Source organism: Tamandua tetradactyla, chromosome 11, assembly GCF_023851605.1.
Source record: "Tamandua tetradactyla isolate mTamTet1 chromosome 11, mTamTet1.pri, whole genome shotgun sequence".
Lineage (NCBI taxonomy): Eukaryota > Metazoa > Chordata > Mammalia > Pilosa > Myrmecophagidae > Tamandua > Tamandua tetradactyla.
Genome location: NC_135337.1, coordinates 72,655,260 through 72,671,996, shown reverse-complemented (window position 1 = coordinate 72,671,996; position 16,737 = coordinate 72,655,260). Strand labels below are relative to the sequence as shown.

At 45.6% G+C, this 16,737-nt stretch overlaps 1 protein-coding gene across 3 annotated transcripts in view; it reads right to left on the bottom strand.

The window, feature by feature from the left end:
• Positions 1-5,837: 5,837 nt before the first annotated feature.
• The window catches only part of SMOC2 (SPARC related modular calcium binding 2), a 198,333-nt gene continuing 187,433 nt past the window's right edge, over positions 5,838-16,737 (bottom strand). For 2 of the 3 annotated variants that reach the window (XM_077120876.1, XM_077120877.1), the window contains exons 12-13: positions 9,544-9,581; positions 5,838-7,263 (exon numbers count right to left, since the gene is read on the bottom strand). In XM_077120876.1, the coding sequence (XP_076976991.1) occupies positions 7,246-7,263; positions 9,544-9,581 (56 nt within the window). In that variant the 3' untranslated portion in view covers positions 5,838-7,245. The remainder of the gene's footprint in view (positions 7,264-9,543; positions 9,582-16,737) is intronic. The other variant, XM_077120878.1, reaches the window with a different exon arrangement.

Below are 16,737 nucleotides of genomic sequence, written 5' to 3'. Positions count from 1 at the left end.
CTGAATTTTTGCCTTTTCTTCTTTTCTGATATAGGCATTTAGAGCAATAAATTTCCCTCTTAGCACTGCCTTTGCTGCGTCCCATAAGTTTTGATATGTTGTGTTTTCATTTTCATTCGCCTCGAGGTATTTGCTAATTTCTCTTGCAATTTCTTCTTTGACCCAGTCGTTGTTTAGGAGTGTGTTGTTGAGCCTCCACGTATTTGTGAATTTTCTGGCACTCTGCCTATTATTGATTTCCAACATCATTCCTTTATGGTCCGAGAAAGTGTTGTGTAAGATTTCAATCTTTTTAAATTTGTTGAGACTTGCTTTGTGACCCAGCATATGGTCTATCTTTGAGAATGATCCATGAGCACTTGAGAAAAAGGTGTATCCTGCTGTTGTGGGATGTAATGTCCTATAAATGTCTATTAAGTCTAGTTCATTTATAGTAATATTCAGATTCTCTATTTCTTTGTTGATCCTCTGTCTAGATGTTCTGTCCCTTGATGAGAGTGGTGAGTTGAAGTCTCCAACTATTATGGTATATGAGTCTATTTCCCTTTTCAGTGTTTGCAGTATATTCCTCACATATTTTGGGGCATTCTGATTCAGTGCATAAATATTTATGATTGTTATGTCTTCTTGTTTAATTGTTCCTTTTATTAGTATATAGTGTCCTTCTTTGTCTCTTTTAACTGTTTTACATTTGAAGTCTAATTTGTTGGATATTAGTATAGCCACTCCTGCTCTTTTCTGGTTGTTATTTGCATGAAATATCTTTTCCCAACCTTTCACTTTCAACCTATGTTTATCTTTGGGTCTAAGATGTGTTTCCTGTAGACAGCATATAGAAGGATCCTGTTTTTTAATCCATTCTGCCAATCTATGTCTTTAGATTGGGGAATTCAGTCCATTGACATTTAGTGTTATTACTGTTTGGATAATATTTTCCTCTAACATTTTGCCTTTTGTATTATATATATCATATCTGATTTTCCTTCTTTCTACACTCTTTTCCATATCTCTCTCTTCTGTCTTTTTGTATCTGACTCTAGTGCTCCCTTTAGTATTTCTTGCAGAGCTGGTCTCTTGGTCACAAATTCTTTCAGTGACTTTTTGTCTGAGAATGTTTTAATTTCTCCCTCATTTTTGAAGGATAATTTTGCTGGATATAGGAGTCTTGGTTGGCAGTTTTTCTCTTTTAGTATTTTAAATATATCATCCCACTGTCTTCTAGCTTCCATGGTTTCTGCTGAGAAATCTACACAAAGTCTTATTGGGTTTCCCTTGTATGTAATGGATTGTTTTTCTCTTGCTGCTTTCAAGATCTTCTCTTTCTCTTTGACCTCTGACATTCTAACTAGTAAGTGTCTTGGAGAACGCCTATTTGGGTCTAATCTCTTTGGGGTGCGCTGCACTTCTTGGATCTGTAATTTTAGGTCTTTCATAAGAGTTGGGAAATTTTCAGTGATAATTTCTTCCATTAGTTTTTCTCCTCCTTTTCCCTTCTCTTCTCCTTCTGGGACACCCACAACACGTATATTTGTGTGGTTCATATTGTCCTTGAGTTCCCTGATACCCTGTTCAAATTTTTCCATTCTTTTCCCTATAGTTTCTGTTTCTTTTTGGAATTCAGATGTTCCATCCTCCAAATCACTAATTCTATCTTCTGTCTCTTTAAATCTATCATTGTAGCTATCCATTATTTTTTCTATGTTTGCTACTTTATCCTTCACTTCCATAAGTTCTGCGATTTGTTTTTTCAGTTTTTCTATTTCTTCTTTATGTTCAGCCCATGTCCTCCTCATGTCCTCCCTCAATTTATCGATTTCATTTTTGAAGAGGTTTTCCATTTCTGTTCGTATATTCAGCATTAGTTGTCTCAGCTCTTGTGTCTCATTTGAGCTATTGGTTTGTTCCTTTGACTGAGCCATATTCTCAATCTTTTGAGCGTGGACAGTTATCTTCTGCTGCTGGCGTCTGGGCATTTATTCAGATTTCTCTTGGTGTTGGACCCAGCAAGGTTGTAATATTTTTCTGTGAAATCTCTGGGTTCTGTTTTTCTTATCCTGCCCAGTAGGTGGCGCTCGTGGCACACGTTTGTCTGCGGGTCCCACCAGTAAAAGGTGCTGTGGGACCTTAAACTTTGGAAAACTCTCGCCGTCCTGGGGGTTCGCTAGCCGAAGCGGCTTGAGCCGGCCCGGGGTCCGAACGCAGGGAGGGTGTCCGAACGCAGGGAGGGTTGCTGGTCGCCGCAGCCAGGGAAAGAGCCCGTCCGAATTTCCTAGTCGGCCCTGGGCAACAAGCGTGGCGGGAGGGCGCCAGCGGCAGCGGCCCGCCCGAGAGAGTGCACGTTCCCCGGGAGTCACGGGGTCACCGTTCTCCGCGGCCTGGGGGTTTCCGATCCAATTCTCTCAGTTGGTCCGGGGCCTGCGCGTGGTGTGGGCGCCAGTCGCCTTGGTTTCAGGGGACCACCTCTCCAATTCTCCCAGCCGGCCCGGGAAGGGGGAAGGGAGTAACTCCGGCCGCTTGCCACCCCACCCGGTAAGGCCCGCGCGCTTCGGCGATCTCACCCGAGCTGCTTCTCTCAGCCAGCCAGCCGTTCCAGGATGGGGTACGCTGTCTTTTTTATCTCTGTTGTGGCTTTGGGCGCTTTCTGTATCGTTTCTACTCCCCTAGTAGGTGTCCTGGAGAAGAAACTAAGATCCGCGCGTCTTACTAAGCCGCCATCTTCCAGCCTTCCCACAGTTTTTAAAGGTTAAATCACTAAAGATACATCCTAACCCCAACTCAAAACATGTTTAAATAGTTTATTTTATCTTACTTTTATAAATATAGCCCTTTTATTATAACAAGGCTCAGTTAAAAAAAATTCCTTGTTAGACCATTTTCTTAGATGCAGCAGGCACAATAAACTGAAAAGATGATGTAAAAGCAGGCTGGTGGAATGTGCAAATTCCATTATTTGCAACGACAAAAAGCTCTCTATTTACTAAGCATAATTTAAAATTTAACCTGAGGAAACAATATTTGTTGCACAGTTAAAAAATAAGTATAACAAGATGTATAGAGCCTTTTGCTATGAAGCCCCCATGAACTGAGGTGCTAGCGCAACGCTCCTTAAGCACCCAGTCAGCCAGACAGAAGGACAGGGAAGAAGGCATTTCTGCCTCATGAAACACCAAGAGGGAATGAGTCCCCGCGACCGCTGGCCCCTCTCCATCCAGCAGAACCCGAGCTGGGCTGGCTAGGATGCGGGTGACAGGAGCCGAGGCGGGGTTGGCGGCCCAGGGGGCTTGACAGGGGTCTCCCAGGGGGGCGCAAAGCCAGGGGAATCCCCTGGATGCTGTGAGGCGGGACCCTGCCCTGGAGGACCCCTGCCCTGGGGAACCCCTGCCCTGGGGGACCCCTGCCATGGGGGACCCCTGCCATGGGGGACCCCTGCTCTCGGGACCCCTGCCCTTGGGACTCCCAAGGCCTCTGTGCTGCCCCGGGCTCGGGCTCAATATGGGTGTGTGGACAGCGGCTCCAGCCTGACCCATCCCCGGCCTCACCTCCGCCCTGAGGGCACAGGGGCTACCCTGAGGGTACGACCCCATAGGAGGGCTCAGGCCAGTACCCCTGGGCCGGGGAGGGAAAGGGGCGGCGCGTGCCCGCGAACAAGACCCAGCACAGGGCCCTGCTGGTGGTGGCAGCTGCGGGCGGCTCTCCCCACCTCCAGCCAGACGGCCCCAGGCTATGGGCATCCACTGGGGGGTGGCTACCCGATGGCCCGTGTGGGTGGGCGGGAGGCCCAAGCTGCAGGCGCCACGGCCCCCCAAGGCACCCAGGCCGGAGGGGAGGGACGGGCAGTGGCCACCCGAGAGGGGGGGCATAGTGGGGGGGCTCAGCCTTCAGAGGCTCCGGGGAGGAGCGTGCTGGGGAGCAAGGGGCTCCCAGGGCACTTTGGAGTAGCAACAGCCTGAGGGACTCGGGCTACCCTCCTCCTCCTCCTCCTCCCCGCCCCTCCTCTTCCTCCTCCCCCCTTCCTTCCCACCTCCCTCCCCTCCCCCCACCCACGTGGAGACTGTTACTGCACTTCTGCCAGGACAGGGCTGCCGTGGTCACTCCAAAGGGGAGGAGGTACTAAGCCCACCTTCCCCGCGCCAGTGCACCCACGCGTCGATGTGCTCTCCGTGGGTGCGCGTGCCCACCCCCCGCCAGCCGCACCACTCAACATGGAGCTCCAGGGATGAGCGCCTGTGCGGGGCGGTGGCGCGGTGGGCAGGCCCAGTCCCTGCCCACGCTCACGCGGCGACGAGGCCCTCCTGCCCCCTGGCCTGGCCTGGCCCTGTGAGGTGCTCTGCCCGGCAGCTGCGAGCGCACAGGTGGAGCTGGGACCTGAGCCCGCTGCTTACCTGCCCCGGCAACCCACGTCGTAGGGGTGGGACAGGCCTGTCCCCGAGAAAGGCACGGCCACATCCAGCCGCGCCCAGGCCAGGGGCTCAAACCCGGCCAGCACCGAGAGGCTGGAAGGAGGACGGCGATGATTTTAAGCCACTGAGCTTTGGGAGCTTGTAGGAAGCATGATGACAGGACGGGATGGCTGACGACTTTTTAGAATGAGGAAAAGCCAAAAAAGACTAAATATCCAATGGCCCAAAAATGGTTTTCAAATCTTGATCTTTGTAACAATGTGTAGCATGGGGGAGAAAAGTGTCATACAACCCTCCCAGGGTGATCACAGACCCGCATTCAGCGGAGTCTCCCTTCTTCCTTTCCTTCCAGGGTAGCTTCATCCCTCATGGGCCTCTGCCGTCCCCTTGGGGGGTTATAATTATTTAGCGGTCACTTCTGCACATTGCTTCCGAAAGACTGACACCTTTCATTTTGGTAGCTTAAAAAAGGTCTAGGAGTGACACTCACGGGCATGATTTGTGAGATAAAAAGTCTGACTTGGAGATTTTTGGCAAAGATGCGGGAGAGCCTCTTAAATATGAGAAGGGGGCAGGGAAGGCTTGGAGAAGGAGGCGTCAGCCACCCCAGAGAGGTGAGGGAAGCAGCTCTGCTTTAGGTTTGCAACCTTCATGCTTTCCAGTAAGAACGATCTGCTCCCGGCCAGGCCAGGTGGTCCCCACTGCCCCCACGGAGCCCCCCGCCTGCCTCCCTGCAAGCTGCCCCAGCACCTTGGCTTCCTGGGAATGCCCCACCTGTGCCAGGACCCCGCTCAGGCACCACCTCCTCTAGGAGTGCTTCCTGCCAGCTGTCGTTCTCGGAACCTCTTTCCAGGCTTGCTCCTGCTGCACAATTGACAGGACGAGATTTGAGTCTTGCAGAGCTCCCTCTTTTCTGAGTAGGAAGAACCTGGCTTGGGAGAGGGGGTTGCGGGGCGGGGAGGAGAATCCTGGAGGAGGCGTGGCCGGTCAAGGGGCTTCTGTAATCCATCCAGGGGGACCACGAGTGGCTGAAGGTCGGGACGCTGGCTGCGGAGCGTAGGGACTGGACAGGGAGGGGCGAGGTGTGCTCAGGCTGTAGTGCGTTAGCTTTCATCAGAACAAGGGTCTTTCTGGCCTCTGAATCCCCCCTGGCAACTGACAGCGTGCAAAGCATTCAGTAGTGAGTGAAGGTTCTTCCACGTAATGGGACTTGCAAACCCTGCTGTAGCACGTCCTATTTGCTCACTCCTGTAAGTGTCTCCAGGAGATACAGACTATGGTCCCCCTACTTCACAGAGGAGAAAAGTGAAGCACAGAAAAGTCAAGAAAATGGGCCAAATTCATACAGCCCGCACACGGCAGAGCCTCGCCTCAGCCTTCCTGATGGTAGAAACCCTTAAAATTAAGCAATTATAAAACTCTGCATCTATCTGGAAAGAAAAGACCAAGTACAGTTTTGATAGCATATTGTATTTTAATCTAAGAAAAATGATTAAATTCAGAGTTTAGAAATATGATTATCAAATAAACTTGGGATCATAGCCATTTCTCAAACAAGGAGGACATGCACTTGAGCTTTCTGTGTAGCTCTGAATATTCCGCTTTGACGTCCGCAGTGTCAACAGGTGGTGAGCCTGGCAGAGCATCTTCCTGCGTACACAACTTCACCTGGCGCGCCGGAGGGCGGGGGGCAGGGGACGTGAGGATGTCCCCCTGGTGAGCCTGAGCCGGGGTGACCCCAGCCTCAGTGCCGGCTCTTCCCCATCTCCCAGGGTGGGAGTGGGCGGCTCATGGGCCCCTCCCCTCAGAAGCACCACTCAGATGGACCGCCTACCCACAAGGTCTTATGCCCTCGAGGTGTTCAGAAAAGAAGGGAGGGGGCAGGGGGCTGGCAGGAGCGCCTCGTGAACTGCACCCCACCCCCACCCCGCTCCACAGCCCCCCGCCGCGCCCGCTGCGAGGGCCACGCATCATCTGCCCAGGTGGTGATCGTGCCTTTCAGGGGCCCAGGCGGGCTGGGTAAGGCCCAGGTCTGCAGGGAAAGCAGGACAGATGGGCTGCTTAGCAGTTGGCTGCACAGAGTTACATTTATTTCCTTTGCATGAGGGGCCCCTGAAGGCTGCCTCCAGATGGCAGAGACAGTTCTCTCCTAGGGGCTGCAGGGTGAATCTGAGCCAGAGGCAAAATTCAGACAACAGCCTGAGATGGAAAGGCAGGCACACCAAGCCTGTTTAGAAAAACACATTTTCTACCAGAGCATACCCGCAGTTAATGGATTTCTTTAGTGGTTGCGAACTCCTTGTGCGGGCGGGCGGGACCTCCAGAAAGCAAAACAAACAAACTACCAAAAAATCCCAAGAAATAAACCCATTCACTTATTAACTGCAGAATGGAGTCAGCAGTAAATTACAAACTTGCCGTGGAAACTTAGAGTTTCCAACACGACTCAACGATGCTGCAAGTACAGTAGATCTCAAAGAAAGCAAAGTGTTGGCGTGGCTACAGGGGAGATTATTGGGAACAAAGTACCTTACGCTAAGGTCTCCACTATGTTAAAATTAGTAGGACAAAGACATTAAATTTAAATGCATCTCCACCAAGCACAGATTTCAAAGGTCAAAAAAAGGCACATACATTGTATGTGATTAATCTTTTTGAAACCAGCCATTCCATTTTCACAGATTAAAACAGTCTGTTTAAATATCGCATTTCTACAAAGTGAATTTACATTTAAAGTACAAAGTGCAAATACTATGTGTGGTTTTTTTGTTTTGTTTTTGTTTTAATGGTTTTTTGGTGAGGGAGCCTCCCGCATGCCTAGGGGCTGCCTCGTGCGGGTACGCAGTCACCCTTGCTTCCTTGGCTGCAAAGAGAAAAAAATCCAGATTAAGTTTGCATCACGCGTCTGTGAAGACTAAGGCTTGCCTTCTAGGAATCAAATAAAACTACACAGGTAGCAATAAAGGAAAAGGCTATATTTTAAGATAGATATGACAAGAAAGAGGGCTGAATTGATTATTTTAGTTGTCAGGATTAATGATTCTGGACACTAGTAACATAATATTCTTTTTCCTCTAAATCATCAGAAATATCAGACAACAAAATCAGTTGAGAAAATGAGCATTTACTGCAAAAGTTTTAGGCTGATCAGGTACTTTAACTGTTCTATGGAATCTCCTGTCAACTTAGATTTATTATACAGAATGATTTTTTAAATACACAATGATTTTTAAAATCTAACTGACACTTCTAAAATTTGATAAAGGCATGGAAGATTTGATAAAATTTTCTTTTCATTCTTCCCATTCATTACTTTCTCTCTCTAAGAAGAAACACGACTTTAAAAGGTCAATTACTATATTATTGCTATTAGAATACAGCACGCTGACTTTCAATTGAAAATAATTTAGAATGAAAAGCAAAAGCCTAATACCATCCAATAGATTTACTTTTCTAAGAACACCAAATCCCACAAATATAAGTTGGTCCATGCCTGTTTTATTATTAAAATAATTAAATTTTAATCAGGAGGTTTTTCCTCCTGAGAAAGGTATAACTTGGTGGTAAGAAAAATAGAGAAGTATATATCTACTACATTAATCTACTGAGAACTTCTGTTTTAATTAAAATGGATAGAGATAATTCCTCAAAATATTTTCTTAGTTACTACAGCTGGTCCAAACTGTTGAAGGAGAAGATGGGGCTAACACCGCAGCCTGAGACAACAACAGGGTGGTGGCGCAGCGCTGCTTACTCCTGAACTGTGATGGAAGTGGGCAAGCAGCGGAGAAGACCCGAGAAGGGCAGCTCACTTTCTGATCAAATGTGAACCGGAATCATGTTTTTCCTTCATGCATCCTTCTAGCATCCTTTAGTTTAACATCAGTTATTCATATAGTGAAAGATTTTGGTGATTGGGACTATTCTATTCTTTAAATAAATACTTATGGTCTTCTGTTACCATGCCATGTGCCTGCACAGCTGGCTTGCACATTAGGATTTAATGCCAGGATCATATTTTACAGTAAAACCATTCACATAATGGCATGGAAGCCAGCCTAGCCATTCAGGCACTGTTTTAAAAAAAAATGAAGAAACTAGTTTCTTTCTTTTTTTGGGAAAAAGCTGAAAACTGGAGCCTTGCATTTTGAATTGAGTTCAAGATTGAGTGTAATACACATTTGCTAATAATTGCCATTATCTAATTAAAACAACCTTTTGAAAGTCTTTGGAGCTCAGCTAGGGTAGCTGTTTTCAGGCCAGCTTGTTTTAAAGTGCATGTGATTTGGGGTGGGATTTAAAGTGAAAACCATAAACATTTGCTAAACAAAGAACAACCTATCACACATCTCTCCTAATGAAATGGTTTAAACTACATCCAAGGTGCGTGTTGGTGGTCTCCACTTGCGACCCACAACAGAAACGGAGACCTGCCGAAGGAGGCGTCCACCTAACGTCAGAGGGAAGATGAGGCAAATGACGAACTGAGTACGAGGGAGGGTTCTGTCCTGGCTTTATGGGAGGGGAAATGAACCCCTTCATGTTTATCTTCTGGCAAAGATCCCGACTTATGGCGTAGGATGAGGGAAGAGCTACCACAGCTGTGCCCTTTAATTATGTACACAGAAATACCAGTTTAGAAGCACAAATATACGTTTATAAACACACAGGAGGAAACTGAAAACTCCCCTTTGGAACCTAATGTTTGTCTTATTAGGATACCTAGATGAAAAGGGAATATTTAAATGTCAACCCAGGGTATCTCCTGTTCCAGCAACGTCCTTAACAAATTGTGCAAAATCATTTGCAAGCCACCCAAAATTTCTAAAAACAAACAATCGTATCCAAAAAAAAAAAGAGCTCAGGAAGTTTTCTTAAAGTTATAAAATAGTTGAAATTTCTAACAGTACAGAAAAAAATGAAAGCAAAAGTTTTAGCATGCTGAAAAATCAGTGAGGTGATGATTTCAGATAGACTCTGGCCAGGCTACTTTAGGCACCACGATGGCAGATGCAATAGAACCTGCCTCTCTGGATGATTTCTTTTCCTGGAAAGTGCTGTGCGTTCTAAATTGACATAATCCTGAATTCTCATTATCTGTAATTAAACAGCAAATTATTAAGGTTAGAATAGATATACTCACCTGCCGATTAGAAGTGCTTTCAGTATTACCTCTAGGAGCTGGCAGGGAGAGAGGTGGGGAGGAAGAGAGAGAGAGAGAGAGAGAGAGAGAGAGAGAGATTATTAAAAATCAGACACTTTCCATTTAGTGACAGGTTCAATACAATTTCATGAAGGTGTCAATATCACTTCAAGAAGATGTCCTCAAGTACCTAACTGCTGGCCTGAGAAACTCTGTGTTTCATCAGCCGGACGAGGAGCAGTGCTGGTAACAGCCACCACATAGAGGTCTCTACAATACAGAGGAGTGCCCACTGGGCCCCTTCTAATCTGACACCCACCGGCCATGGAATATGTTCCTAAAATTTCACCCACTGGCCGTGGGGCACCTGCCTTAAGTTATGCCCACGGGCCAGGGCGTGCATTCCTAAAGCTTGCTCACTGGTCAGGAGCGCTCCTGTACGTGCCTCTCAAACTTTCCCGGGGGAGCCTGGATTCCATCTCCGGGAGTCTGGAAATGGAGCTCGATGCAATGCCACCAACAGGAGTTATTTGAACCTCTGGGTTTTATATCAAGATCATGGACTATTAACATGTTTGGCTTTATCGGATTTTTCAGATCTTCAAGTAAAATTGCCGCCTGGAGAAGATACACTGCGGCTTCTCCAGTCGCACCTGATACAGCAGCAGCTGTTAGAGACCCAGCGATGCAGGAACTTGCTGTCATCACCCTCTGCCTTCCTCCTCTCACCTGGGGCGTTCACCCTGTCTCTGCTGAAACTGCTCTCACAGAGGACTCCAGCATGCTGCCGTGCCCCTATGCTGGCCACCGCTTCTCAGGACCTTCCAACTCCACGGACAAACGCAGTCCCTCCCCTTCCCCCCACAGGATACCGTGACACCCCTGGCTGTCCACCTGCCACTCACGGCCTCCTCTTGGTCTCCCTGAGCCCTCGCCCTGTTGACCGCTCGCCAGCATGCTCTGGTGAGCGCACTCCTCTCCTCTGTCCCGTTGCTGAGCTCTTTTAGCCTCGCGGCATCCTCTTCCTCGCTCCAGGTTCGCAGTCCAGTTGCACAGATTCCACTGGATTTGAACTGACATCTCAAATGAAGCAGGACAAGATCAAACACCTTCTCTTCTCCAGCACCCTTTCTTGAATACAGGCCTCCACTCCAGAAGAGAGCAAAGCAACCTTCAGCCCTGGCGCCACCATCATCTGTCTCCCTTCTCCTGAGTCCCGCAGCTGATCCGTTAGATGACACTTTGCCTCTGCTTCCAAGGTCGATCCAGCATCCAAACACTCCCCACCCCCGCCCCTGACACATCCCTGGCCAAACTGCCTTCCTGCCCTGTCATCTGGACTCCAGTGGGAGCCTAAGTCCTCTGCTTAGGACTGCTAAGCCTCATCGTTAGCTTAGCATGAGCTCCAGCCTCATCGTCCAGTCCACTTGACACAGACAGCAGGGCACCCACCTGAGGGCCGGGTCAGAACACGCCAGGCCCGCCCAGAGCCCCAGGTGACCAAGGTCTGCTGGGGAGGTCAGAGCCTCGCTGGACTGGGGCTCCCTGGACCAGTCTGGGCTCATCTTTCCCAGGCCTCCTGTGTGTATAGTTTCTGTACTAAGATATACGCTCCAGAATGACCTGTTCTGTTAACTGTTCTTACCTTGTTTCCACACTAAATGTAAACTCTAGAGGGACAAAAGTATTTGTCTAATTTTTTTGTCTAGAAAAGGGGTTTCTCAGTAAACACCACTTGAAAGAATTAGTGGATGAACAGTGGTACTCTTCATTCCCACTTCCTTGATTAATTGGTGATTTCTGTCTGTTCAATAAAAATAAAAAAGTTTTGAGAAAAGAGCAGAATTATTCTATTTTCAAACTGTGTCTTCCCTTGCTTTATTAAGGAGAAGAGAAGTAATGTGAAAAGTCGAAACAGAAATGTATTAGGCAAACTGCAAAAAATGAGGTAAACAGTAGCTAAATCAACTACTTTAAAATTGTGAATTTTAAAGATCTACTTATCAAAATAATTGCTTCCACTCTTCCAACCTGCTTTGCTTGAAATGGTTTCTCCAGATGATAAAAAGGATTTCTGGCAATTGGTTCACACAAGAATATTAGAGTGATATTGTGAACTGGTCTGCTCTAAGCCTCTGGCTATTTAACAATTGCCAGTTTTTTGCTGTTTTTCCTTTAGGTAAATACCAGTGTCCCTAGTGGAGATGGCTGTAGATTAAAGGTAAATTAGTATAAGAAGTTTAAGTATTCCTTAAGTCTAAGAGAAAATCCTACTGTCGATGAAAAGGATGTTTCATTAACAACAGCTAGTTGAGTATTTTATTCAAGCTATGATAGTGAAAAACACTATTTAAAATACATGAAGGGCAGTAACCTAATAAATGCTAATTAATTTTAATGGAACAGAACATATATCATCAAAATAAATATGCAGCAATGCCCTATCAATAAAAAATACTTTTGGTGAGATTCCAAGAGAAAGAAAGACAATGGATTTCACAATCCCCTAAAATAAAGTCTAATAACAGCTGGATTAGTTTACATCACCCGGTCAGATGATATGGATTGTTTCCAGTAGATATGGCCCAAGAAACAATGTGACTGTGAGTCCATATGCCTGGAAGATGTAGTTAGCCTGGCAACTTGATAATTGGTTATCATAATTTTCAAGATAATTTAGTCAAAAAGAATATCAAAAATGAATATTTCCTAGGTACTGACTTTCTGTGTAATGGTCATTCTGGAGAGGCAAGGCATGCTGTAATCTTCCATGACTATTTTTTCAGAATTCTTCCGGAATATTTCCTTTTATTGGTGTTAGTATGTTCCAGTCATTTTATGTAAGTATTTCTTCCCAGCACTATTTATAATAGTGAAAATTAATATAAAACCAACTTTCCAATAATATCGTGGTTGTGACAGTTTAAATGGTGAATATTGTGTGATTGCTTAAATTGAATGTGGTTCGTTTAGAAGGTATAAATATATATTATGATCCATTTTTTTAGGAAAAAATCATAGTAAGCACTCTGTCATCATCATCATGTATATATGCACAGAAACATTTTTTGAATAATAATCTAAGTCTGATTATCTCTCAGAATAAAGATTCACATATTACTTATGTTCATTTGATTTCTCATTTTTTTAAAATACAAAATGCACTATGCAGAAAGCAATAATAAAGGAAACAAAATCAAAGAGGCTGGTAAAAGTTTGGATATTTAGAATGTCCCAACCAATCCCCTGCTGAATATTTAGGTTTTCCTGACTTTCTAATATTTCAAACTACATATGGTAGGAAAAAATAACTGATAACAAAATACGCTTTTGTGTTTTTCTTTTCTTTTTTTTTTTTTTTGCCTGGGCAGGCACTGGGAATCGAACCCGGGTCTCCAGCATGGCAGGTGAAAACTCTACCTGCTGAGCCACTGTGACCCGCCCAAAATATGTTTCTTAAATGCAGAGAAAACTCCTCAAGGAAAATTAAAGGGCTGCAAAAATGAACTAACCATGTGTCCAAATCCCCAATGCTCATTATTTGACCAAATCACCACTTTTACCAATTGTCACTTACTTTCTTTGGGGGAAATCATACGCTATCTTCTTGGTTGGTCCTAAGTCAATAAAACTCCACCATATTTAGTAAAGCATATGGATTAAAAATTAATGAATGAATGAATAATTTAAAAGTAGCATTTAAACAAACGAACAGAAAACACTCCACCATATCAGTTATTGGATGGCCGAAGACAGCCCCAGGTTCTGCGGTGATTTTAGTATTTCTAAAAAACATTGACCTTGAGGAAGAGCTTGCCGTCCTCTGTCCTGCACTCTCCTCCACCCCGTAACAGGGGCCACAGGTCCCGCCCTCCGTGTGAGTCTGAGCGTCACCTGCAGGTCTGCACTGCTTCGGTGCAGGTGTGGGGCCGGCCTCCCCCCGCCTTGAGATGAGCGCTTCCCTTGCTGCTCCTTCCGCCCGGGTCCCGGAGCACGGAGGCATGTGGGATAACCTACACCCTGGAAGAGGACGGGCCGCTTGCCCCCCTCCCGTGGTAGGAGCGGGAGCGAGGGCCCCATCCCATGCCCCTGCAATCTCAGGGTTCTGTTACCAGTGGGTGCCCAGCTGACATCAGGGATCAATACATGCAGTACGTGTATTGTACTCTTTCTGCCACGCTCCATCCCATTGCTTTTGAGAACTCCATGCGTCCTTCAAGTCTTTACTCAGCAATGCCAGGAGCAACGCTGGAACCTTGGGAAGAGGCTGATTCCCATACACAGGTCAGGAAAAATTATTCATAGCCCTCTGCCTACAGGGCACTGCCAAATGGGCAACTCCAAAGTGGCCATCTGATGAATTCGACTTGTCTAGAAACAGGCCTTGCTACTCCAGCAATGGACCAATTCTCTTGAAAGTAAGGCATGCACGTGGACACGGGACATTTACTCAAAGACACTTGAAGCAATCAGAGTGTCAGTAAAATGCTTTACACGTCCTCCATGGTGCCAGCTCAAGACCAGAAGCACACGTGCTCAGTAAGAAGTCTCTGGCTGCTTTCTCTAATGAAAAGGGCTTTACAAAATTCCATGTGGCCTCAACGCATCTACTGATGAGGCCAGTGAACATTTGTGCCACATAATCAGGGCTGTTCTGGGCTGAACACATTCAATTGAATTTTCTGGAACCTAAACACACTTGCACACACTCCAAGTGAGAACACCTTTCAGGGTCTGGGGCAGAGGAAGCAGCGAGGGCGACGCTGCTGGAGTGACAACAAGTGCTCAGAGCAGTCACAGACAGGCTGGGGTGGGGGAAAGTGAGCAGAGAACAGGAGGGGCCTGGACAGGCCACCCAGGTGGGCAACCAGGCGAGAGAGGGGCTCATGCAGACCCTTTAGTTATTAAAAGAACTTTGATTTTTTTCTCAAAATGAGATGCAAAACCATTGGATGCTACCATATTGAAGGTGAACAAGATTGAAAGGGGTTGTATAGACCTATGTGTCCCACTGATTAACACTAGAAATATAAATAAATTCTTGCAAAGGTATGATTTGTGTACAAAGAGTGTTTAAGACCAGTGTACAGGGGAAACTGCCATTGCATGCTATGGGCCATGTTTAAGAGAAAAACATCAGCACTGCCACAGCCACAGAGGAGGTAAATAATGGGGCGAGGGACAAGAGTTAAGGGGAGTTAGAGATTTCCTACTTGGTGAAGGTGTGTTTATTGGTTATGTTTTTCTTGGGAACAAGGAAATTATCTAAAATTGAGGGTATTGATGAACTGTTGACTTTATACCTGATGCCTGATGAATGCAGGTGGCCGAAGGATGCACTGACTGAGAAGCAGACTGGCAAAGGATGGTGTATACATATGACTGAATATTGTTCTGCTACAAAAAGTAACGAAATCATGAGGCATGCAACGATGTGAATGAACCTGTGGGACATTTGGTGAGGGAAAATAAGCCAGAAACAAAGGAGCAATTATTGTATGGTCCCCTTTAGAAAATGCTTATAAGAAAACAGGGGCCTAGATGGAAAACTCTTATACCAGATAAATTGAGACCGGAGTGGTAATTATTATTTCTGGATTTTGAGAGGCTGTTTTATGTATCTATAACCTGTGTTTAGATATAAGAATGAAGCCAATGAGGTCGGGATTAAGGTAATTCAGAACACAGGGGTAAGGAAGACATTGCCAGTATTCTAGAACTACGCCTACTCTTTGAGACCAAAGGAAGAAAGGTTTATTTTGTCCGGAACCTAAATTTTCTGTAGCACATAATCTAACTCAACCTGTCTGGATATTTCATTTAAACAACTGAAATACAGGGAGCCCAGAATAAGAATGAGGGTAATCCTGCACAGCTTAATGTAATGCCTTGATACATTCTAGAATATATTAAGCAGATAAGCAGAGTATCGGCAAAGTCCCTTGAGGGATGGGAGAAAAAATATGAAACTATTAAACTTTACCATCAGGGAATCCCCTGACACTGTGTCAAACTTTAGGGACACCCAAATCAATAGGCCATGCCCTTGATCTTGAGGCTTACTCTTGTGAGGCTTATGTAGATAGCAGGGAAGCTTAGTATATTAGTATATAAGTATACTTACAAAAAGCTTAGTCTTAGAAGTATACCTAAGAGTTATTTCTGGAGGACCTCTTTTGTTGCTCAGATATGGCCTCACTCTCTCTAAGCCCAACCCTGCAAGTGAAATCACTGCCCTCCCTGCTATGTGGACATGACATCCAGGGGTGAAAGTCTCCCTGGCGAATAGGAGAGGACTCCCAGGGATGAATACAGACCTGGTACCATGGGATCAACAATTCCATCCTGACCAAAAGGAGGAAAAAAGTATAACTAATAAAGTATCAGTGGCAGAGAGAGTTCAAATAGAGGTTACTCTGGAGGTTGCTCTTACACAAGCTTCAGTTAGACCTTGCAACTTATCATAACCTGCCAACCCCCAACCAAAACCATTTCAGCCAATCCTGAACACCTAGGGCAATATATAAGATTCCACAAGGGTTCCACGCACTAGAGCAACTTTCCAGATGGGTCTCTGGACCAGATAAGTCCTGAAACCTAAAGGGCCCAGCCTCTCCAGAACATTAGATAATTCCATCTCCCTACCCCTTGTTAGTGACAGACCCTTCCAACATGAAAAAGTTCAAATGGCCACAGCCCAAACACCCCTAAAGAGAGGGCTAGAAAGATCAAAGGTGATGGTGGAGTTATACAGAGAAGGCAGGGTTTAACAAATGAATATGAATGCTGAATCATTAAATTGATACCTTTAAGTCTCCAGTATCTTAGAGCAGCTAGAAGTAAAAACCTAAAATTGTGAAATGATAACCTATGTAAAACCCTGAAATATGTTCTACAGCTGATTGTGGTGCTGTGCTTTGAAATGTATTTCTTTTTTGTATACATGTTAGTTTTCACAAAAAAGAAAGAAAGAAAGTCGATTGTGGTGATAAAAAATATTTATTCCTTCTAGCCTCCTATATTCTGGAGCAGCTAGAAGGGAAAATCTGAGAGGATCGTATCGTAGCCCATGACAAACTCTGGGATCTGTCCTATAACTACTTGCTGAAGATTGCTTTGAAAACTATTGCTTTTTTCTTTGCTTTGCTTTGCTTTGTATATATGTTATAGTATGCAATAAAAAAAACATTGGGT